Raw genomic sequence first — 22,224 nt, forward strand, 5'->3', positions numbered from 1 at the left:
CCGGGCGCCCGCCGCCGCCTACGCTGCTGCAGAAGCTGCTGTCAAATGAGATCAGGTGTGTGTGTGTGTGGGAGGGAGTGTGTGGGTGTATAGAAAATCGCGAGTATGTGGAGAGAGGGAGTGTGTGTGCGCGTGGAGGGAGGGAGGGAGTGTGTGTGCGTGTGTGCGCGCCAGGAGGCCGGCCAGCCTGCGCTGCCAGCGGTCCCCCGGTCGCCCCCGACCCGCTGCTCCGGCGCCGGCTGCCGCTCCTGCTGCCCAAAGGCTGGTGCCCGCCTGGCCGCCACTCCTGCTCTGCTGCCTGTGCTGTGCCCCGCAGGCAGGACCACAGCTACCTTCTTCAGGCCTTCCGCTTCTTCTGCCGCAACAACTTCCTGTTGGGATGGGCTGCCGGCACGCCCCTGGAGCTGCCCGCGCCCCCCGCCTACCCGCCGCCGCGGCCGGCGCAGTGGGGCCGCACGGCCGGCGAGGGCGAGGGCGAGGGGGCGGAGGGGGAGGCTGCGGCGCTCTTGTCGGGAGCGCTGGGCGGGGAGGTTGATGTGGATGCCCTGCTGGCGTCGGTGGCGGGCGATGCGATTGATGTGGAGCTTTCGGAGGAGGAGGAAGAGGAGGAGGAGGGGCTGCTGGTGGGGCCGGATGCTGCTGTCGCCGAGGAGGAGGAGGAAGCAGAGGAGGAGGAGGAGGAGGAGGAGGAGCAGGAGGAGGAGCAGCAGCAGCAGGCAGAGTACAGCAGCGGCAGCGACGAGGAGGAGGCGGCGGCCAACGGGGACGAGGGGTGTAGTGAGGCGGAGGAAGGGCAGCTGCTGCTGCCCGGCGCGACTGCTGGCGCCGACGGCGGCCTGCTGGCGGGCGGCGCTGCGGCGGATGAGATGGCGGTGAGCGGCGGTGGCGCAGCAGACGGTGCAGCCGATGATTCTCAAGGCCCAGAAGATTACATCGAGTTTTCTTGACCCCCTGGCACGTTTTCCCTTTCCCCGAAGCCGCCACAAGTCTTGCATCATGGGTCCCGTTTTGGGACAAAACCAGCCACCATTTTCTCTCGCTCGTCCTGCTGCTGTTTGATTCTGTTCCTCATTCTCAGACTGCTACTTCGCAGACTGGTACTGCTTGCCGCCGGTTCTTGCAACCACCGCTCGATGCCTAGGAGGGGCAGCAGCTGCGGTTGAGGGTGGTCCGCCAGGTCCAAATAAGAAGATTCCAAGTCGGGAGATCAGCAGGCACCTCTGGTCGCCAGCCGCAGATGGCTGCTGCATTGCATTCCATGCTGCCATCAGGCCCGGCCGCGGCTGCCGGGGCGCGACAGGCTGGCCCTGCGCGCGGCGGCCGCCTCTGCCGCACACACCGCCGTCGCCGCCGCCCAGATGGAGCTGGAGCTAGTGTGGGCGGAGAGGGACCTGGGCACCCTGCGGGGCAATGGCAGGGGAGAAGGTCGCTTCCAGGCACAGATGTACACATCCAAGCACCTCCGCAGCGCCCTTGCACCAACCCACACCTTGCCGGCGAGCTCGGGTCCGCCCCTGCGGGCTTGTTGGAGGAGGTCCGCCGCGGCACGCCAGCGCTGCTCTTGCCGGGCACGGCGGCGGGGCTGCGGGGGCGGCCGCCACGCGCACCCGCCGGCGGCGCGTCCCGCTCGCCGCTGCCGCTGCCGCTGCCTGCCAGGGCCAGGGCTGCAAGCGAGCCGTCCTCCTCGGCGACAGGCAGCAGCAGCGACAGCGAGGAGCGCTGCTGGCAAGCTGTGCTGTCCTGGCTCTGCAGCCGCCCAGCTCCTCCCTGGCTGCTACCGCGAGCAGCACTGCCTGGGCGGCTCTGCACCACAACACTGCCCGCCCGGCTCCCTGCCACCCCAGCCGCCTCCGCCGACGGCACCGGCGACAGCTGCCTGCTGCACCCCGGCCCCTGGCGCAGCCAGGGGTGCTGCAGCCCCCGCTCCAGAGTGATGCGCCTGGCGGGGTCTGGCCGCAGCAGCGCCGCCACCAGGTCCCGGCACTCCCCGCTGACCCCCGCCGGCAGCGGCGCATACTTGTTTCTGGCTGCGGCGCGCAGGATGGCGGGCAGGGTGGCCCCGCTGAAGGGCACCCGCCCTGCCAGCGACTCATACAACATCACACCCAGGCTCCACAGATCTGCAGGGGTGGCAAGTGCCACCGCTCAGCAGCATGCCACAGCAAGCGGGTGAGGGCAGGCGAGGCACAGCTGCTGGCCCGCAGGGCCCCGGGCCAGGGCGGAGCAGCCATGCCCTTGTGAGGCGGCGGCAGGCCGCCGTGCCACTCGCTGCTGGCCTCCTCGCCACCGCCACGGCATCCCACCATCGCACACCACTCCCCGGCTCACCCGCCTTGGCGCCATCACAGCTGGTAGAGAGCAGCAGGTCAGGAGCCATGAACTCTGGGGTGCCAGCAAGCGTGCTGACGCCGCCGTCAAAGGGCGTGAGGATGCTGGCCACCCCTGCGTGCCAGGCAGGCGGCGGCGGCGGCAGCACAAAGCGTGGCCAGATCAGGGCCGGCACAGCCATAGAGGCCAACTGCTGGCCCTGTGCGCTGGAGGACAATGAGCATGGGAGTCCCGCTGGGAGCCGAGGTTAGAGGGAGCCGAGCGGGCGCACACCCTAGCCCAGCCGCAGCGCCGCCCACGCTTGCCCCACCCACCAAAGTCAGCAACCTTTACTTCACCCCTCGCATCCAGCAAGATGTTTTCCGGCTTCAGGTCGCGGTGCACTGCGGGGCAGGGAGGGGCGGTCTGGCTGAGGAGGAGGGGCCGGGCGCAGCAGCCGGCGGCGCCGCGGCGAATGTCTGGCCCGGCTGACGGACATGGCAAAGGCGGCGCAGCCTGCGCGAGCTCCGCGTGCCCACCCACGCAGCGGCGGTGGCAGTACTCGACTGCCCGGAAGATTTGGAGGAAGATGCGGAGCGCCTCGGGCTCGGTCAGCGCGCCGCCCTCCTGCACAACGTGCATGGTGCAGTCCTTGCTTGCTGCGTCCACTTTTCCGTTTGAGTATGTAAGGGGTGGGTGCCCCTCTGCGGGAGCCAGCCAGCCAGCCCGCCAGCCACACACCTTGGAGCGCAGGAGCTGCTGCAGCGTGCCGCCGCCCGCGTGCTCCATGGCCAGCTGGATGTGGCTGTCGGTGAGCTGCACGTCCACCAGGCGCACAATGTGCCTGTGCTGCAGGCTGCCCAGCAGCGCAATCTCCTCCTGCACCGCCTCCACCTCCTCGATGCTGCGGAAGCGGCGGCAGTCCACGGCCTTGATGGCCAGCCTCTGGCCTGCAGGGTGGAGGGTGGGAGGCAGGCCCTGCTATATTTGACAGAGTTTCTTAGGCGTTTTCAGGGTGTTTCCACGGCAGAAACTCTGTCATATTTAGCAGGGAGGCAAAGTAGGCACAAAAGCGGAGCGACAACAGCTGGAACCGCGCTCCCAACGCCGGCCATGCATCACCACCCACCTGTCGCGGTGTCCACGCCCTCAAACACCTCTCCAGATGCACTCCTGCCGAGGAAGGCGCCAAGCTTGAACCTGCTGCCGCGGTCCATTGCCGTGCCGGGCCAGGCAGGGCGGCGGTCCGGCAGGGGCAGCGGGCGTGGCGCGGGCGGATGGTGGAACGGCAGGAGGGCGCCTTGGACGCACGCCGAGCTCTCTATTAGGCAAAAACAACCATTCTATGGGGCGTCAGGCGGCTCCGCCTCTCGACGAATGGCCCGGAAATGGTTCGACAAGCACACTGCGATGGCGGAGCCAGTGTGCGCCAAGAGAGCTGGCTGAAGAAATGGCTGAATTGCGAAGGAACGATGGCGCTGTTGGTTGCAGCGGGAGTGTGGTCTTTTAGACCGCAGCGGGCGCAGCGTGGCGGCGCCGCCGTCCTCGACGACTGCCCAGGGAGACGTCAATTGGTCACGTTACAAGCAGCACAGAACGCCGGCTGGAGGCAGGAAACGGAGCATCCAAAAACGAACAGCACACAGGGGAGGGAGCAAAGAACGCAACGACGCGCCACGCGCGCCGCTGGCCGGCCTCGGGCGCCGGCCCGGCGAGCGGCTCAGTAGGGCTGGTAGCCGCCGCGGCCGCGGCCGCGCCCCCGGCCGCCGCCGCCGTACGGCGGGTAGCCGTACCCAAACATGAAGGGCGGCATCATGGGCATCATGCCGTAGCCGCCGTAGAAGCCGCCGCGGCCGCGGCCGCGCCCGCCGCGCCCACCGCCGCGCCCCGCCTTCATGCCCGGCACGTTGGTGCGCTTGGGGGACACCTTGATGGCGCGGTTGCGCAGCTCGGAGCCGTCCAGCAGGCAGGCATTGGTGACCGCGTCCGCCTCCAGAAACTCGATGTAGGCAAAGCCCTTGGGGTTACCCATCTTGTCTGCGGTTGGCGGTGGGCAGTTGGCGGTTGGCGGTTGGCGGTGGGCAGAACGAGCGAAGCGGTGCCAGGGCAGGCAGGTGGCGTCCATAAAATCAAACCGCAGCGGTGGGGGCATAGCGGGCCACCCAAGTGCCTGGGCTGGCCATCCTGGCGCCCCTGCCCCTGCGTTCCCTTCCCCGCTCATCCCCCGGGCCTAGGCCTCGCCAGGCCGCCGCCCCACCCGGCCGCTGGCCCACCCACCGGTGAGGATGGTGACGCGGTTGACGGTGCCGCAGGACTGGAAGTGCATCTGGAGCTCCTCGGGGGTGCAGCTGTAGTCCACGTTGCCGACGTACACTGCAGGCGGGGCGGGGCGGCAGAGAAGGCAGCGGCGGCGGCGGTGTGGGTCAAGGCGCCAGGCGCGGCAGGGTGCGTGGCGTGGCGTGGAGCGGCGCGGTGGCAGCCCGGCAGGCCTGCGTCCTCGACGCCCTGCCTGCCCCCCGCTGCGCCGCGCCTCGCGGGCTGCCTGCTGCCGCCCACCTGATCTGCTGTCCGCCTCCTCCTTGGCTGCCGCGTCGACAGAGGGGCCACCGGGTGCTATGCCGGCCTCCTTCTGTGCCTTGTCCTGCATCTCTTTGAGCTTGGCAGCCTCCTTCTCCATGTCTGCCAGCCGCGCCTTCATCGCCTCCAGCTCCTGCTCCTGCAGGCGCGCATGAGAGCATGCGGCGCAGGGGATGGCAGTCAGCCAGGCAGCGCTAGTGGGCCACCAGAGTGCTTTTTTGTTTTTTTGGAGCCGGCTCCGTCCCTTGACGGGCTTCTTGAGGCTTTGTTTTTCTTTTCTTCTGCAGCATCCCACTCTTTTCGCTGCTGTTGTTAGTTTTATTTTCTTTTTTTCGTCTCAGCATGCAAGCATTGCTTGTGCTGAGCCCGGCGGCGGACGCACACGAGACACGTCCGCCGCCGCCCTCCGTCACCGCCCGCGCGCCAGGTGCGACTGAGGTGCGCCCTGCAGCCACTGTCCGCGCAGCGAGCTCTGCGGCGAGGTCCAACGTCCCTCCCCGCCCCGCCCAGCAGCCTCAGGGGCCACCACTCGCACCGCAGCCGCATCTCCATCCATGTCCACTGCACCTCCACCCTCCACCTCCAGGTCCGCCTGCAGGTCGCCCTCATACTGCTGCTCGTCGTCGGCCATGGCTGCTGCTGATGGCACTCTGCGGGCGAGATGCAAGACGGTGATTGCGCTGCTTCCTCGTCAAGCAGCAACCCGGCAGCTGTAGATGGGCGGGAGCCAGCGGAACAAACGAAAAGAAGCACTCGTGGAAGGCCAACTCGGACGGCGTCCGAGTTGGCCAATGGAGATTCAAGCACGCGGCGTGGGGAAGCGGTCCACAGCCTCTCTGCATTGAGTGCGCACCCTAGCCGCGCCCAGGGCCCACCCGCTGCCCTGCCGCAACAATGTGGTGACAGGCGGGGCCTGTGGCCGCCTGACGCCGCTCGATCACAAGACTAGCGAAAGGGAGCCCGCAGGACGGCGATGTTCCACCGCAGCTGCGCCTTCTGCGCCCAGCCAGCCGCCGCCGCCACCAACCTGGGCCCGCTCCTCGGCCCCATACGCGACAGCAAGAACAGCGCGGCGGACGACCTCTATGCGCACCGCCTGTGCGCGCTGTGGAGCTCAGAGGTGGGGGACGTGGGTGCTGGCAGGGAGGGCACAGGGCCTGCCCGCCTGTGTTGTTTGTGGCTGCGGCAGGGAGCACCGTCAGTTTCCTTCGCCGTGTGCTGTTCCCTGGACAATGAAATTGCTCGCCCACCCTGCTCCTGTTGCCTGTAACCCCCCACTCCCCCTTTTCCGCCCTAAACAGGTGTTTGAAACAGACAACGGCACGCTGCGGAATGTGCTGGCCGCCATCAAGCGCGGGCGGCTGATGAAGTGCGCCCACTGCGGGCGGCGCGGCGCCACCGTGGGCTGCCGCGTGCCCAGCTGCAACTGCAGGCAAGCCATCCGCATGCTTCCTGCCTGCTGCTCCCGCGCTGCAGCCTTTCAAGACATACTGGTGCAGCATGATGCTGCGGCATGCGCGTTCGGTTGGCTTTCCAGGTGTTGCTTTCCAGAGGCAAACGCAACAACGAGGCCTCCGACACCCCCCCTCCCTTCCCCTGCCCTGCTCCCCTGCCGCAGCTACCATGTGGCCTGCGCCAAGGATGCCGCCTGCACCTACTACTGCGACCAGTTTCAGATAGCCTGCCCTGCCCACGCACGCCTGTTCCGGGAAGAGAGCCAACAGCAGTGCAGGTAGGTGGGTGGGTGGTGGTGTGTGTGGGGGGCACAGCATGTGTGTTTTTGCAGCAGCAGCAGCAGCAGCTTTTTCTTCCGTGGTTTGCACGTCGAGTGGCAAGGAGTGAGGGCTTGGCAGCGTGTTGAAAGCCATGTGTGCGTCCCGGCAAGCTGGCCGCCTGTGGCCGGCAGGTCCCGAGCACCAGTTGTTTTCATCCGGCGCCGCTGCTGTAGGCGGACGCCCTTCACGCCCTACCGCCAGGCCCCCGCGGAGGCTGCAGCCGACAGGCTGGGGCCGCCGGGGATCGGCGGCCGTGCCAGCAGCGGCGAGCCGGGGCAGACGCCCGGCGGGGGCGGCCAGGGGGAAGCTGATGACCTCATGTCGCCACCCACCGAGCTGCCGGTCCTGGCGTGAGTGCAGGCTTGATGCTGCTGCACCTGCCTGGGCCGTGTTTGCTGCTCAAGCGTCGCAGTGCAGGGCTTGTCACCAGCAAGCCGGGTCGCACGAGCGTTCTGCGGCTGCTTTCGGTGTGCCCCCGTTGAGCTGCTGCTGCTGGCGTGCAGGGGCCGCAAGCGGGGGCGGCGGCAGGAGGCGGCACGGGAGCACATCGTGCGGGCGCGGGCCGTCCTGAAGCGCGCCCGCCGCGACATGGAGCGCCAGCGGTGAGAGGCTGCCCTGGGTGCTTGGGCTGAGCTCTGAGCTGCCGCGCCTCGCCTGGCTGCTTACAGTGCTGGGCCGAGCAGCAGCTGTGCCTGCCGCGGAGCCATCAGGCGTGGTAACACTGGTTGTAATGTCTGTTTTATGGGTGCAGGCGCAGGGCGGCAGAGTCTTCGGATGATGATGAACACTTTCAGAAGAAGGAGTCTCGCCGCCTGGCGCGCGACACAGGTAGTAGTGCGGGGGCCTGGGGCCGACCCCACGTGGGCGTGGGTGCGCCTGCCGGCCTGCCCTGGCAGAGCCTGTGCGGCATGCAGCCCCCCCTGCATCGCCCCGCCAGCGGCGCGCCCTTGACGCCAGCGCCACGGCCTGCTCCCGCCGCCTGCCGTGCAGCCAAGCTCAACCCCATCACGCTCGTGGGCGACGGCACCGCCGTGCAGCATGTCTTTCTCAAGTCGCCGCTGCCTGGGGCGGCTGCCCACAAGTCCAAGGAGCCGGGCGCGGGAGGTGAGGGCATGGGGCTGTGGCGGTGGCTGTGGTTTTAAGGCTGTGTGCATCTCTCAGCTGCTTTGCGGCGGGAAAGGCGACGCGGGGAAAGGTGCGGCGCCATGCAAAGCCCCTGCGCTTGTCCTTTTTTTGCATGAATGCGCTCGCCATTGCCTGCACGCCTTCCTTACCGGCGATGTGCGAGTGCAGGCATGGGCATGCTGGAAGGCGTCCAGCGCCACCCGCGCGCCTCGGGGCAGCAGCAGCAGCAGCAGCAGCCTACGGTCGAGACGGCGGTGGTGGGCAGCATCGCGACCACCGACTTCAGCAGCGTGGCGGGGCTGGGTGCGCACCCGCCGCTCCCTTTCCAGCATCGCCTGTGCTGCCTGCCTGCCTAGGGGCGCTACTGCCTACTGCGCTGCCGCTTTTTGTGTATGCTCCTCCGCCTTGCCCCCCTTGCAAACGCGCGCATGGCTTGCCTTGCCTCGACCCATCCCGCCCGGGCCCCACCCCCGCTGCAGACGAGGTGGTGCGGCAGCTGCGTGAGATGGTACTGCTGCCCATGCAGTACCCCTCGCTGTTTGAGAGCATGGGGCTGAGGCCGCCGCGGTGAGGCACCATCGCGCGCCTCCTGCTCCCGCCTCCAACCCTCTCTCGTTCCGGCTGCAGCAGCTGCTGCGGCGCCTGTGCCCTTGCTTATGCCTGTGTTGTGGCTGAAGGCTGAGGCCTGGCGCGCGCGTGCCTGCCCGGCTCCTGCCCGCAGTGGCATTCTGTTCCACGGCGTGCCGGGCACGGGCAAGACGCTGGTCGCGCGCGCGCTGGCGGGCGCCTGCGCCAAGCACTCCCCCACCCCCGTCACCTTCTTCGCCCGCAAGGGCGCCGACTGCCTGGGCAAGTTCCACGGAGAGGCGGAGCGCACGCTGCGCCTGCTGTTCGAGGAGGTGCGACGCGCTGTGCGCGCTGTGGTCGTGCTGCGGTCGCGCTGTGGTCGCGCTGTGCTGGGCGACCGGTGCCGGCGGCGTCACCGAGTTGGTGCGACATGATGTGCTGGGACCGGCTGGCGGCGTCGGCAGGCCGGGCCAGCGGCCGCTCCCACCAACCGCCTGCTGCCTTGTTCATCATGCATACTCGCCTCTTGCCCGCTGCCCCGGCGGGGCGCCACCCCTACGCAAGTGCAGGCCTCCCGCCGCGCCCCCGCCATCATCTTTTTGGATGAGCTCGATGCTCTGGTGCCTGCCCGCGCCGCCCGGGCCGGCGGCTCGGACCAGATTTATGCCTCAGGTACGCGCGTGTGTGCTCTGCACTGCCGCTGGTCGCCACCCTTGTCCATATGCCACCTTCCGAGCGTGCATGTGCCTCCCCGCCTCCCCGCCCACCGCAGTGGTGTCCACGCTGCTGTCGCTGATGGATGGCGTGACGGACCGCGGCAGCGTGATTGTCATCGGCGCCACCAACAGGTGGGCAGCGCAGGGCCTGTGGGGGTGCAGCGGAGGAAGGCCGAGTGCGGGGAGGCGGCCAATCGGGCTGGGCAGGATCCCTGGCTGCCAGCAGCATCCCCAGTGGCTGTTCGGAAGGGGCCAACTGCGGCACCTCCTCGCCTGGCTGTGTGTGCAGACCCGAGGCAATCGACCCCGCCCTGCGGCGGCCCGGGCGGTTCGACAGGGAGGTGCGCCCAGCTCTGCCCCGCTGCCTGACGCCAGCTCAGCCGGCCGCCTGCGCCTGCTGCCTTGCTGCTTCTCCAATGTATTTTATCTATCTACATATATATATACATGCATGTATATGATTAATACAGAGCTGCAGCCAGCTGAGCCACGCCGGCGCCCTGTTGCTGCCCCTCTTGCCCCCCACCGCCTGCCGGCCGCAGGTCTACTTTGGGCTGCCCACCCCCGAGCAGCGGCTGGCCATCCTGCGGGTGCACACCCGGCGCTGGGCGCGGCCGCCGGCGGAGCAGCTGCTGCGGCAGGTGGCGTCGCGGGCCGAGGGCTTTGCGGGCGCAGACCTGCAGGCCCTCTGCACGGCTGCGGTGATGGCCGCGGTGCGGCGCAGCTCGCCGCTGCTGCTGGAGCGGGCGGAGCGGGAGGCCCGGGACGCAGGCGCGGGGCCGGCGGATGCCCTGCCTGCCCCTCCCCAGCAGCAGCAGCAGCAGCAGCAGCAGCAGCAGCAGAAAGCGGCTGCTGGAGGGCAGCAGGACCAGGCCAGCGGCCAGCAGCAGCAGCCGCAGGAGCAGCAGCAGGCGGATGAGGAGGAGCAGCGGCGGCGGCAGCAGCTGCTGGATGGTATTGAGGTGCAGGCCTGCGACTGGCGGGAGGCGCTGGCAGGGGCACCGCCGCCCTGCTCCCGCCGGGCCGGCATGGCCGCCCTTGCGGCAGAGGCGGCGGCGCCGCTGCGGCAGCACGCGCTGCTGCTGCTGGCGCGGCCGCTGGCGCAGCTGCTGGCAGCTCTGGATGCGGCAGATTTGCCGCTGCCGCCGCCAGCCGCCGCCGCGGCACGTGCGGCGGCGGCGCCAGCGGCAGGTGGCGCAGGTGCTGCTGGCAAGCCGGAGCATGGTGCGCTGTCAGATGCGGCAGCGCAGCAGCAGCAGGAGGAGGAGCAGTGGCAGCAGCGGGAGGCGGAGCTGGCAGCCGTGCTGCTCCAGCACGGCGCGCTGCTGGCGCCACCTGGCAGCCCCAGCGCCGTCCCCCGCGAGGCGCTGCCACCCGCTGGCGCACCAGCCCCGGCAGGGGATGGCGCCGGCGACGAGCGGCGGCAGATGGAGCGCCTGGGGCGCAGCTACACCCCCTGCCGCCTGCTGCTGTGGGGAGAGGGGGAGCAGGGGCAGGAGGTGGCGTCGGGGGCGCTGCTGAAGCTGCTGGATGGTGAGCGGCGTTTCCCCTCTGTTGACGGTTGCTTGCGTGGTTCTGCTTATGACTTGTTTCTTTCTTCCCGGGGCCGAATGGCACTGGCTGCACCGCTCAGCAGGAGCGTAGCATGGCTTTTGCGTGGCAGGGCTGCCGGCGCTGCTAGCCAAGCAGCCCTTCCCGAGCTCCGCTGCCGCTGCAGGCTGCCCCGTGCACTGCCTCAGCCTGCCCAGCCTGGTGGTAGAGGGCGGCGAGGATGCCGCCGCCGGCTGCGTGGCGCTGGTCGGTGAGGCGCTCAGGTGGGGCGCGCTTTCTTTCCTCAGGCGCCACCATGCCGCCCCTTGCGCGCTTCCAAGCGTGCAGCCTGTGGCCACGTGATGTCTGGTGCGGGGCGAGGTGCGCGCATCGCTTCCTTGGCCCATCGGCGCCTGACACGGCGCGCCATGCTTGCCCTTTCTTGCAGGCGTGCCAGCCCCCACACACCCTGCGTCTTCTACCTGCCCCGCCTTGAGGCCTGGGCCCTGTCCAAGGTAGGTCCCACCCCCTTGCTCATCGATTTATCATAGTTGCCTGCTGTGGCACGCGTGCTTGCTGGCAATGTGTGTGCTTGCTGGTTCAGCCGCCTCCTCACCTCTACTTGCATCCTTCTCCTGCTCCTCCCCCTGCCATGCCTGCAGGCGCGGGTGCCCCCAGAGGACCTGCAGCAGGCGGGCTGGTACAGCCGCCTTCCGGGCGACGCCAGCCAGGGGCGGCAGGGGCCCGAGGGCGGCGACGGGCAGGAGCCGGCGTCGGCGCGGCACGCAGGCCTGCTGTCCCCCAGCTTTAGCACCAAAGGTTGGCGCCGGATCGTTCCGGCCTGCAGGGCATTGGCGCCCTTTCCGGCTGCATGGGCGGGGCATGCGCCGGTGCAGGGAATGTTCCGCCGGCAGGGCCCTGGGCCTGCAACCAACCGACATTTTCCACCCGCCCCGCCCGCCTTCCCTTGCCTTGCAGTCACCTCTCCCCTGGGCGCCTCCCCCGGCCACCGCGGCTTCCTGGTGGCGCCCTCGCCCTTCAGGCGCGCCCCGGGCAGGGCAGCTGTGTTGGCGCTCGGGGCGACCTCCCAAGTCAATGCATGGGGGGCCACACACGAGGAGAAAGGGGGTCCCTGCCTGCCTCCATTTCTTTGATTTAGAATCTGGTTGCGCCGTGATGCCACGCTGTGTGCCACATCCCGCTATGTGTGCAGCGGCTTGCTGCCTCTGGAGGAACGGGTGGCCAACACGCCGGCTGTGGCGCGCTCCCTGCGCTCTGCCACACAGAAGCAAGCAAGGGCCGGCGTCGCTGCCCGCGCCGCCGACGCCGGCGCGGAGGAGGGTGGTCCCACCGCGCAGGAGCGGCAGCGGCACACCAGCACGGCAGAGCCGGGCACGGCGCCGCGGCCGCCGCGCCCGCCCGCTGCCGCCGCCGCCGCCGCGGCGCCTCCCTCCGGCCTACCGCCCATCCGCACGTCTCCCGACCAGCAGCAGCAGCAGGCGGCGGCGGCGCAGGCGGCGGCGGCGAGGGAGCTGCTGCGTGGGGAGTGGGGCGGCGAGGGCGGCGGCGGCGGCGATGAGGGGTCTGGCTGTGCAGAGGTGGAAGTGACATGCCTGTCCCAGGCCTGGAGAGTGTTTGATTCCCTCATGCGCCAGGTGCCGGCCAGCCAGGTAGGTTGCGGCACAGCCGGCGCCGCCCGTGCCGCTGCCTCTCCCGGCCAGGCGCTCGCCTGCTGCCTGCTGCCGCAGCCGGCATCCCACACAATGTGTTGCCCCCAGCCCCACTCCCCTCTTGCCTGCAGCCTGTCATTGTTCTGGCCACCTGCCACACGGCGGCGGAGGGCACGCCAGCCAACCTGGCCCAGTTCTTTGCTGGCCCGGCCCTGCCAGCAGACGGCCAGCAGCGGCAGCAGGAGGGGAAGGAGCAGCGGCTGCTGGCCCTGCTGGGGCTGGGCGGAGAGGCCCCAGCAGATGCCGACGCAGTGGCAGCCCCCAGCATCGTGCGCATGCAGCCGCCGCGACCGGCCGCCTGGCAGCGGGCCGCTGAAGCGGCGGCGGAGCAGGCGGCCGCTGCCGTGGCCGCCCACGCCGCGGCGCTGCTGCACCGGCGGCTGTCGGCCGATGCCGCTGCACCCGACGCATGCGCCGAGGCAGGCGCAGCAGGCGCAGCAGGTGCCCCGGCTCCCACCACCGGCGCTGGACCGCAGCAGGAGCCGCAGCCGCAGCTGCCAGGCTCGCCTCGGCGGCAGGAGCAGGCGCAGGGTGGTGCGGCGGAGCCCCAGGCTGCTCAGTGCAACACAGCGGAGCTCGAGCAGGGCCTCCGCTTGTTTGGCCGGCTGCTGGCCTTCCAGCAGCGGCTGGCCGCCTCGCTGCGTGCGCAGCGGGTGGCGGCGCTGGATCGCTGGGCGGCGGGCGCCGGCGGCGGCGCGCGGCGGCGCTCAGGTGGGGGGGCTCTGCTGCGCCGGGGGGCACAAGTAACAACCCTAAGGCGCTGCTCGTGCGTGGAGTGGAGGCGTCTCTTCTTCCTGCACGTTTCCGCTCAGGAAACATCCCCCTGCTGCTGGTCTGCTGCCGGTCGAGTGAAGCGGCGTGCTGCCCTGTGCCCCTGCGCCTGCCACTCCCGTCCCCGCCCCCCCCCCCTTGCCTGCAGGCGCGGCCGCCCCGCCCGCCTTTTCCGAGATCGCCCAGCGGTGCCAGCAGGGCGGGTACGACGGCGTGGATGAGCTGCAGGGCGCCGCCGCCGCCGCCGCCGCCCACGTGCTGGCGGCGGCAGCGGAGGAGCGGCAGCGGGCGCGGCAGGAGCAGCGACGGGGCGGGCGGCCGCCATCACCCGACTATTACAGGTGGGGGCTGAGGCAGGCTGTGGTGGAGGCGGCGGCGGGAGCGGCCTCTCAGCCGCATTTCCCCCTGCCGGCGGGATGCCCTCCCTCTTTCTGTTGATGCCGCCCTGCCCTCTGCCCGGGCCGCCGCTGCCTCACCGACGCCGCACGTCTGCGCTCCGTCCCGCGCTGCGCCTGCTGGGCTGCAGCGAGCAGGCGGCCGCGGCGGTGACGGCGGCCTGCGCCGTGCAGGACAAGGTGGATGCCGCCTGCTTCTGGCTGCGCCAGCAGCTGCAGCTGGGGGAGGAGAGCAATGTGCGGCTGCTGGCCGCGGCCGCGGCGCACGTGCGCACGCTGCAGCGGCGGCAGCAGGCAGAGGTGGAGGCGCAGCGGCGGCAGCAGGCGGCCGAGGAGCAGCAGGAGCGGGAGCTGCAGAGGATTGAGGCTGAGCAGGAGGGCGCTGCAGCCGATGCTGGGCAGCAGCCCGAGGAACGGGAGGAGCAGCAGGCGGAGGGGCAGCAGCAGGACGCAGGTACTGGTGAAGTCGCGGTGGGCGATGCCAGCAGGGCAGAGTGTTCCGAGCGGCAGGAAGATGGGCCTGGTCCGGCAGAGCCGAGTGCTGCCATGCCGCCACACCCGCCAGCGCCTGAGCAGCAGGAGCGAGGTCAGCAGCCGGATGCGTCTGCGGCTGCTGCACAGCAGCGGCAGCAGCGGCAGGTTGTGGCGGCAGCGCATCGGCTGCGCCGCCAGCTGTGCTGGCTGCTGGCGCCCGCGATGCGCCAGCGGCTGCCGCCACCGCCCGCAGCGCTGGGCGGCACCGCCTGGCAGGTGCTGCAGGAGGCGGTGGGGCGGCTGAGTGCGGCGGCGGCCGCGGCCTGTGGCTGGGTGGTGGCCGAGATGGACTTCTTGCAGGGCATGGAGGGGGCAGCAGGCTGGATGACAGCGGGGCAGGAGCAGCGGGTCGAGGAGCTGGCGGCGCGGTGCTTGGCGGCGTTTGAGGAGGGCGGGGGCAGCTGAGCGCGGCATCGGCTGCTTAGGATGCCGGTCTGTGTCTGTGGAAGAGTTAACGCCTGTAAATGGCTGCCTGCTCGTACACAAGTCCCCCCACCACCACCACACAACCCCCCGCCGCGGTAGCGGCTACCGCCACCCAGTTTAGAGGCGGTCACAGCGCACGCGTCGTACGCCTACAGTAGGCCGTAACAAGCCCCATTCATAGATCGTGTGAATGTTCGAGGGCGTTTAAGTGCCAGAGAGAGGGCACGACTACTCAGTGTGACCGCTCAGCGGCTAACCGCTGCGCACTGAGCCCCTCTTCCGTTCTAGCGTCCCGCTCTGTGAAAGAGCCACCGCGTTGGGGCCTCCGCCACCCTAGCGCATCCCGCGCCAGACCTAGAGTTGGTGCTAGTACTAGAGCACTTGTGTCCTCTTCTGAGCACAATTTGCCGGTGGCCCGTAGCCCCAAAGGCGAAGGCGCCGTGGCGGCAGCGGTTGCCCGGTGCCTGCGGCCGCCGGCGTGCGGCGCTGCCGCACGGGCCCAGCCCGGCCCAGCCCAGCCCAGCCCGGGGCGCTTCCCACCATGTCGCTGCAAGGCGGCCCGCGGGACGACTTCCGCGTGCGCTTCAACCTCACCGCCACGTTTCTCTTCGGACGCCTGGATTGGGTTTTCGTTGTGCGTAGCCTGCACCTTAAATACTGGTCGCCCGCCGCCTTGCAGCGGCGGCCGCAGCAGCGCTGAGCGCGTTCTTGCTTTGATTTCGCTGTCTGGAGCCTCCTGCCCTGAGCATTGCCACCCCGTCCTTCGTGGCGCGCCTGCAGGTGTATGGCATCGTGAGTGTGCCCTGCGCCGGGTACCCGCCCTTGTTGCCGCCACCCTGTTCCCTGCGCTGGCCAGGGGCCATGGTTGCTGCCTGCCTGCAGCTTCGCTCCCATCTCACATCCATCCCCTGCTCCCCTTGCGTGCCACAGGCTGCCCTGTTTCGTTTGAGGACGTACCTCTCCCCTGGGGCGTCTGCCTACATTGTGGGCCAGGTGGTGGCGGCTCTTGCCAGCCTGGCCTGGTGCCACAGCTGCCGCGACAGGCCTGACGGCGGCAGCCACGCCCGCTGGCGCGAGCCGCTTGCCGGCGCGGTGCGGCTGGCGGGGTTTGGGTTTGGAGCGGCGTGGGTGATGTCCAGGCAGTTTGTGGATGGGCTGGGCTCCAGCCCGCTGGTTTCCCTGGGTGCGGCATACAACGGGACCCTGTTTCTGCTGTGCACCGGCGTGCCCACGGCGCTCCTGCTGTGGTTCAAGGTCCTCCGCATCAGGTGGGCGGGCTGGCGGCAGAGCATGGCGCATGCTGCAAGTGGCTGGCTGCGGCGCCATGCAGCCGTGGGCCCGGCTGTTGAGCAGCAGCGGCGGCATCGCCATCCAGGGCATGGACCGGCCTGGCGTGCGTGCCCGCCGCCTGCCTGCAGCTGGGCGGCCCCCATTCAGCTGGCTGTCATCCTGCACAACGTCTCCTACAGCGCCTACGTGTGCGCCTCGCCCACGCTGTCCCACGCGGCCATGCGCCGCCTGACGCACCACCTCTTCCAGCTGCTCAGCCTGCTCCGGTCGGCGCTGGACCCCGCGGGCGCAAAGTGCGGCGCGGCTGCCGCGCACGGCACAGCAGAGTGCAGCGCGCTGGTCGCATTCATGCAGCTGGCGTGTGGCTTTGCGGCGCCGGTGGCGGTGCAGGCGTGCTGGGAGAGCAGACTGTTTGAGGAGCACCAGCGGCAGCGGCAGGAGCTGGGCCTGCCCTCAGAGCAGGGGCTCCTGGCCCAGCTGTACTCCAGAATCAGCAAGAGCGCCCCCAAGGGGGGACTGGCTGCGCTGGTTTGGGCCCTGTGGCTCGCCATTTTGTGGGACTTGTCCCTGGTGCTTACGGCGTCCGGCAGCCACCTTGGCGCCGTCATCAACGCACCCCTGTAACCTTGTGTGTGTTCGAAGATTTTTGCACACTGCCCTGGTTTTTAATGTCTCCCTCCCAAGCTGCATCATCGCCCGTCCTCCTCCATCCCTCAAGTCTCCGCACCTTTTGTTTTTCGAAATAATGTGTTTTTCCCTTTATCAGGCACATGCTTTCAGGCACCTCTTTCAGGCACATGCTTTTTTTCCTCGGTGCACTTCTGCTTCTTTCTTTCTTCTTTCGGCGTTTAGGTCGGCGGGCCGACGTTGCTAGCCACACCGTCCGCCGGCGCAGCACACCATCATCACCGCATCCCGTGCTGGGTGGTTCATATCTTGCTCTGCAGGTATTAAGGAATAACCATCCTCACTTGACCAACGAGTGCTCTGTAATTCAACCATTACTGCATTTGGGGTGGCGGAGAGCGCCTCCCGCCCTCCGCGTTTTGCCGCTTGGCGGGCACCTGGCGGGCGGCACAGCTGTACACTCTTCCTCTTCTTCTGCAGGAGGCACCGCCCTCAGGGCCTCAGCCAGCACAGTCGTATTGTGGAGCCAGACAGACAAGGCCAAAGCACAGGTTGTGGTGGCGGCGCGTGGAGATGGCGGCCCTCTCGACCACCTACGCCACCGCCAGGCACTCTAGCTGCCGCTGCACTGGGGCCGACCTCAACCTGGTCGCGCTCCATCGTCCAGGCGAGCGAACGCCAGCGCCTCGCCGCTCTCGCTCCTCTCTCCTCTCTCTCCTCTCCTCTTTGTCTCCCTCCCACGCTCACAACCACTGTGCTGCAGGGAGGGGCGATGCTAGCGTGGGCCGGGGGGCTTCCAACGGGACCTACGGGCGCCACGGGAGCAACGGAATGGGCGGGCGCTCGCAGCGTTTCTCAGGCAAGGCCTGTCCACAGGCTGCAGTGCTTGTGTTCCCTCTTTGGCTGAATGCACACTCGTGCCTGCCCACTGAACTCAGTTCAGTTTTCAAGGCTCATTTCTCTGTTGATCCCCTGGCTGCAGACAGCTCGCCCATTCGCTTCTCCGCCGGCGCCCCCCCTGCGGCGCCCCCCTCCAGCCCAAGCCGTCATCGCCCTGCGCACCAGCCTGCGGCCTCTACTGGTGACGGCATTGCCGGCGGCGGCGGTGCTGGCGACGCTGGCGGCGGCGAGGAAGGCGATGGTGAAGGCGATGGGCGTGGCCAGCAGGCAAGCATGCTTCGCAGCACCCACCTGCCGCCTGTCGCATGCTCTGCTGTTTACGGCCCTCCGGACGGCTGCTGCGCCGAGCCATTTCACCTGCACACAGTGCGCCCGCCTTGCCTGGTGCATGGGGTGGGGTCACGTCAGCTGCTGCTGTATGTGCGCATGTGTGCTGCTCAGCCGGTGGGACAGCCAGCAGCCCTGCCATGCCCCAACCCGCGCTGGCACCCAGCTCGCTGGCACCCAGCATTGACCCGGCCTGCTTGCCGCCTGCAGAGCTCCCTGCCCCCAGCCATGCCCAAGAAACCGAAGATTTGGGAGGTGATGAGCCAGAAGTTTCCCGACTTGGAGGCGTCCCAGGTGTACTACACGCTGGGCACCGGGGTGTGCGCCGCGGTGCCAGCCGGCGCCGGGTACTTCTTCCGAGCCTTTTCAGATGGCAACGACAAGCACAGCACGCTGAAGGACAGCGTCACCACTGAGCTGTGCGCGCTCAAGATGCAGTATGTCCAGCTTGACTGCAAGCTGGACAAGCTCGACAGCAGGATGACCCAGCTCGACACCAAGATGGACCAGGGCATGAGCCAGCTTGACTGCAGGATGAGCCAGCTTGACGAGGGGATAAAGGGCCTCCGACAGGAGCTCAGCAGCACGGTGCAGCTGGTGAGCAATGCCAAGGCCGTGGTTGGCTGCGCGGCCGTCGGGGGTGTCATATATGCCTTCTACACTAGGCGCTAGCTCGCACCCTTCCGCCTAGACTTTGTGCAACTTGAGCGAACACGTCTTTGCCATACCATCATCACAATGCCTGATTCTTTTGACTGCTTGTACACCTCTCACCTTGCTGGTCCTATAAGCTTGTACCACCACTCCTCGCGTTCTATTGACTGTTTTACACCTCTTACCTTTCTGCTCCTATAAGCTCATACCAACACTTCTCGTGCGATTCTGTAACTGTTTCCTGCCTGCAACAAACAGAGGCCTGCACGTCATTCCGGGCTGGCAGCAGCTGGTATCCCAGCCCCTCAGCTGCTGGTTGGCGCTAGCGATGCATGGCGTCCGACGGGTCTTCCCCTGCCATCAGCATTCAGTGCCCGGTGTGTTCCATCCACAGGTTCCAGCAGCGCAGACACAAGCAGCAGTAGCTGTGGTTGCTGTTTGTTTCAGGGAGGGCAGGCGAGGAGCGACGGCGCCTCGCCAGCTGTCGCACAGCGGGTGTAGCAGAGGCGCTGAAACCGGGGCGGGGCATCCCACATCTTGCGGCTGCATTACAATCCTGTGCTGGCCTACCTAGCACAGGTATTCAGTAACAGGCGTCCTAGGGCGAGAGGGCCTGGGATGATGACCGCTGGTCACAATTGTGTTGGCAGAACAATGCAACACACAGCTGCACTGGAATGGGCACCGGGGAGCTTGTTGGCTCGCTCACGGCCAGCATTGCCCAACGGGTGGCAGTGTGGTGCCGGCAAAACGCACAGCAAGCGCACTAAAGGCACTAGAAGTGACACCACACAGCCAGCCAGCCCACTGCTGCCTCCTAGGACACTTGCCCCACTCTTTGCCTGACTGCCTGCCTGCCAGTCTGCTGGCACTATTTGGCTGCTTGCAGCGTCTTGAATCCCAAGCAGAGCATGCCCAGGAGCTAGGCAGCCGCCAGGTAGCCGGGCTGTGCCTTAACTGCCAGGTTGCTGCCCCCCGCGCTGCCCGGTGCTGTGCCTGCATCCAGGGCCGCCGCCATGCGCCAGTCCACGGTGCCCAGCCTTCAATTCAGCAGGGGAAGGGAGCAAGGCAGGCATGGTTGGGTGGTCGCTGCTGCGGACAGGTCTGCTTGCAGCAAGCAACCAAAAGCCAGACGTGCCACGCAGCCCCCCCGGAGGCACAACCAGCCAAGGTGCTTCAACACAGGGCCGTCGACAGCGACGCAGCCAGGCTGGGCCAACTGCCTGGCATCAGCTCTGCACCTCGGCGGCAAGCAGAGAAGGGCAGCCAAGCCACCAGAGCCCTCGCTATCAGCCTGCCTTGACTGGCACCATCAGTGGCACCTTGACTGGCACCGCTGCTGGCACGCAGGCTGGGCGCGAGGCGGGAGCTGCGGCAGGAGGGTGTCCCGCAGCTGGTGGGGGGGAAGGCTGTTGGTGGGCACGCAGGCGCTGCTGGGCTGCCACCTGCTGACCTGGCGCCAGGCGAGGAGCGCGGCCTGCACGCTTTAAAGCGGCGCCCGAGGCGGTGGCAGGCGAGTGCTGCGCTGCGCCGCTGCCCTGCTGCTGCAGCGAGGCGGGCGCCGCTGCGCCGCCGCCACCGCTGCCGCCAGACCTGCGGCACGCTGCGCTGGCGCCCAGCTGGCACTCAGGCGGTGAGCAGGGCTGCTCCGCGGGGCTGCTGGCTGCACTGTTGCTGCGGATCTCTAGATTGGTGGCTAGGGCGCTCCAGCTGCCACTGTCATGAAGATCGATGGCCGACGGTTCCAGCCTGCCCTCTGGGCACGGCCCTGCTTGGTGGTGGTGCCGTGAGGAGCACCTGGCCCGTGAGGAGCACAGGGCCCTGCTTGGCTCCCCCGCCGCCAAACTGCCTCAGCCCCAGCCCCAGCATCCCACCTGCCCGCCGCCGCGGCCTGTGGCTGCGGTCTCGGTCGCGCGCTGGCGGCGCTGCCCTCGCCCGCTGCTGCCTCCATCCATTGCCGCCTCAAGGCAGGCAGATGTCTCGCAAGGCACCCACTGCTCCGGCGCCGCCGCCGCCGCCTGCTGCGCCTGCTTCGCCTGCCCCGGAATGGAGGGCCCACGATGCACCTGCGCGCCAGGCTGACGTCCCGCCGCCCATTGCGATGGCGCAGCTTCTCCAGGCAGCTGGCCCGCACGCTGTGGCGGCGCGCTGGGTGGCCTGCGCCATGAAGGGGTGTTGGGAGGAGGTGGCGAGGGAGGAAGCGGGAGCAGGTGGGTGGCCAGCCAGCCCATGCCCCGGTTGGTGGCAGGACGTGGCGCCAGCAGGGGCCACCTCCTCTGTCTGGATGCATGCCCTACGCCTTCCTCCCTCCGCTGCTGCCCCTGCACGCTGCCGCCGCACCTGGGTTGTTGCGCTTGGGGAAGCATGCATAGCCCAGGCTTTGCGGGTGAGAGCCAGTGCAGGCGGGTCCAGCTGGCTGCCTAGGGTGCGGAAGCAGGCGGGGCGCCGCGCCCTCAAGTTTCCTCGCAGCAGCTGCGGGGCGCAGGCACGGGTGATGGGGGTGGTGCGAGCCGGGGCAGGGGGCAGGGGAGAGGAGAGTCCCAGAAAGGATGATGCGACGCAGCTGGCTGAAGCTGGAAGCTCTGAAGCTGCCGCCGTCGGCGGAGAGGCGGCGCCTGCTGCAGTGCCGCGAGGCTGCTGTGCTGGCCAGCCAAAGCCGCTGACCGCCCCCACAGCACTCACAGTCAGACCCAGCTCCATGCCGGTCCAGGAGAGGCAGATGATGTGCTGCAGGAGGCCCGACGGCAGAGGCACAGAGGGGTGGCCACCGGTGTGGGTGCTGGCGCCGTCGCCGAGGTGCCCAGGCGCGCCAGCAGCTCACCAGGGCCCAAACGCCGGGCGCTGCGACAGCTCTGCGCCAAGCAGGCAAAGAGGGGTGGGTGAGGCCCTGCCAACGGGTGGCTCCTCAGCGCCCTGGCCAGTAAACTGCCATGCTCGACTCCAGGTCAGTGCAGGTAGGCAAGAGATGAGGCAGCATCACAGCAATGGCCTTACTGCCATTGAATGCGGGGCCAGCCTCAGGCCTGTAGCCACACCACCAAGGCCAAACAGTGGGTCGTGCGGCGTGCGGCGGCCTTTGGCCGCAGCGTACCGTGCCCCAAACCCCTGCCCGCCGTGGCTGACATCCGGCCTTCAGGTAGCTGGTGTCCACGAGGCTTTGCAAGGGCTGCAAAGCGATAGGTATGCAGCCCGTGTGTAAAGATGCCGCTCACATGCGTTCAGTTGGGTGACCTTGTGGCATGCCCATTCCAGCTTAAATCCAAATTGGAGCTGCACCAATCCATGCATGATCCATGAGGACGGTGGGAGGCGTGCCGCGCGCTGAGGAGGTACACTGTTGTACACTGTAGGTTGGTTCTCAGAAGGGCACCGGCCTTCCTCAGCCCAGTCGTATTGTGGAGCCAGACAGACAAGGCCAAAGCACAGGTTTTGGTGGCGGCGCGTGGAGATGGCGGCCCTCTCGACCACCTACGCCACCGCCAGGCACTCTAGCTGCCGCTGCACTGGGGCCGACCTCAACCTGGTCTCGCTCCATCGTCCAGGCGAGCGAACGCCAGCGCCTCGCCGCTCTCGCTCCTCTCTCTCCTCTCCTCTCTGTCTCCCTCCCACGCTCACAACCACTGTGCTGCAGGGAGGGGCGATGCTAGTGTGGGCCGGGGGGCTTCCAACGGGACCTACGGGCGCCACGGGAGCAACGGGATGGGCGGGCGCTCGCAGCGTTTCTCAGGCAAGGCCTGTCCACAGGCTGCAGTGCTTGTGTTCCCTCTTTGGCTGAATGCACACTCGTGCCTGCCCACTGAACTCAGTTCAGTTTTCAAGGCTCATTTCTCTGTTGATCCCCTGGCTGCAGACAGCTCGCCCATTCGCTTCTCCGCCGGCGCCCCCCCTGCGGCGCCCCCCTCCAGCCCAAGCCGTCATCGCCCTGCGCACCAGCCTGCGGCCTCTACTGGTGACGGCATTGCCGGCGGCGGCG

General features: G+C 68.5%; 6 protein-coding genes across 6 annotated transcripts in view; 4 read left to right on the forward strand and 2 right to left on the reverse strand.

The window, feature by feature from the left end:
- Positions 1–947, forward strand: part of CHLNCDRAFT_52119 (hypothetical protein) — a gene marked incomplete at both ends in the record, with an annotated part of 4,215 nt that extends 3,268 nt beyond the window's left edge. The window contains one exon of the mRNA XM_005847908.1: positions 317–947. Within this exon, the coding sequence (XP_005847970.1) occupies positions 317–947 (631 nt within the window). The remainder of the gene's footprint in view (positions 1–316) is intronic.
- A 943-nt stretch (positions 948–1,890) lies between these two features.
- CHLNCDRAFT_22745 (hypothetical protein) lies at positions 1,891–3,192 on the reverse strand (the record flags this gene model as incomplete). Its single annotated transcript, XM_005848068.1, has 5 exons — positions 1,891–2,120; positions 2,329–2,442; positions 2,643–2,711; positions 2,847–2,931; positions 3,049–3,192. Coding segments are annotated over 5 exons (642 nt in total), but the record flags the coding sequence as incomplete, so codon positions are not given.
- A 1,006-nt stretch (positions 3,193–4,198) lies between these two features.
- On the reverse strand, positions 4,199–5,017 carry CHLNCDRAFT_13079 (hypothetical protein; the record flags this gene model as incomplete). The annotated part of the gene is made up of 3 exons (XM_005848069.1): positions 4,199–4,344; positions 4,585–4,680; positions 4,864–5,017. Coding segments are annotated over 3 exons (396 nt in total), but the record flags the coding sequence as incomplete, so codon positions are not given.
- Positions 5,018–5,857: 840 nt separating this feature from the next.
- On the forward strand, positions 5,858–16,367 carry CHLNCDRAFT_52121 (hypothetical protein; the record flags this gene model as incomplete). The annotated part of the gene is made up of 25 exons (XM_005847909.1): positions 5,858–6,004; positions 6,186–6,421; positions 6,503–6,616; positions 6,833–7,009; positions 7,163–7,261; positions 7,411–7,529; positions 7,650–7,763; positions 7,953–8,087; positions 8,264–8,351; positions 8,506–8,683; positions 8,921–9,023; positions 9,124–9,199; positions 9,357–9,408; positions 9,610–10,600; positions 10,785–10,881; positions 11,046–11,112; positions 11,260–11,416; positions 11,576–11,688; positions 11,830–12,267; positions 12,399–13,038; positions 13,247–13,439; positions 13,625–14,375; positions 15,234–15,245; positions 15,384–15,721; positions 15,872–16,367. The coding sequence occupies 25 exons, from the start codon at positions 5,858–5,860 to the stop codon at positions 16,365–16,367; spliced, it is 5,931 nt and encodes a 1,976-aa protein (XP_005847971.1).
- Positions 16,368–16,943: 576 nt separating this feature from the next.
- On the forward strand, positions 16,944–18,269 carry CHLNCDRAFT_52122 (hypothetical protein; the record flags this gene model as incomplete). The annotated part of the gene is made up of 3 exons (XM_005847910.1): positions 16,944–17,031; positions 17,408–17,511; positions 17,808–18,269. 3 exons carry the CDS (start codon positions 16,944–16,946, stop codon positions 18,267–18,269), a joined length of 654 nt encoding a protein of 217 aa, XP_005847972.1.
- Positions 18,270–21,699: 3,430 nt separating this feature from the next.
- Positions 21,700–22,224, forward strand: part of CHLNCDRAFT_145465 (hypothetical protein) — a gene marked incomplete at both ends in the record, with an annotated part of 1,580 nt that continues 1,055 nt past the window's right edge. The window contains one exon of the mRNA XM_005847911.1: positions 21,700–21,774. Coding sequence (XP_005847973.1) covers positions 21,700–21,774 — 75 coding nt within the window. The remainder of the gene's footprint in view (positions 21,775–22,224) is intronic.

Source organism: Chlorella variabilis (genome assembly GCF_000147415.1).
Source record: "Chlorella variabilis unplaced genomic scaffold CHLNCscaffold_9, whole genome shotgun sequence".
Taxonomy (NCBI): Eukaryota; Viridiplantae; Chlorophyta; class Trebouxiophyceae; order Chlorellales; family Chlorellaceae; genus Chlorella; species Chlorella variabilis.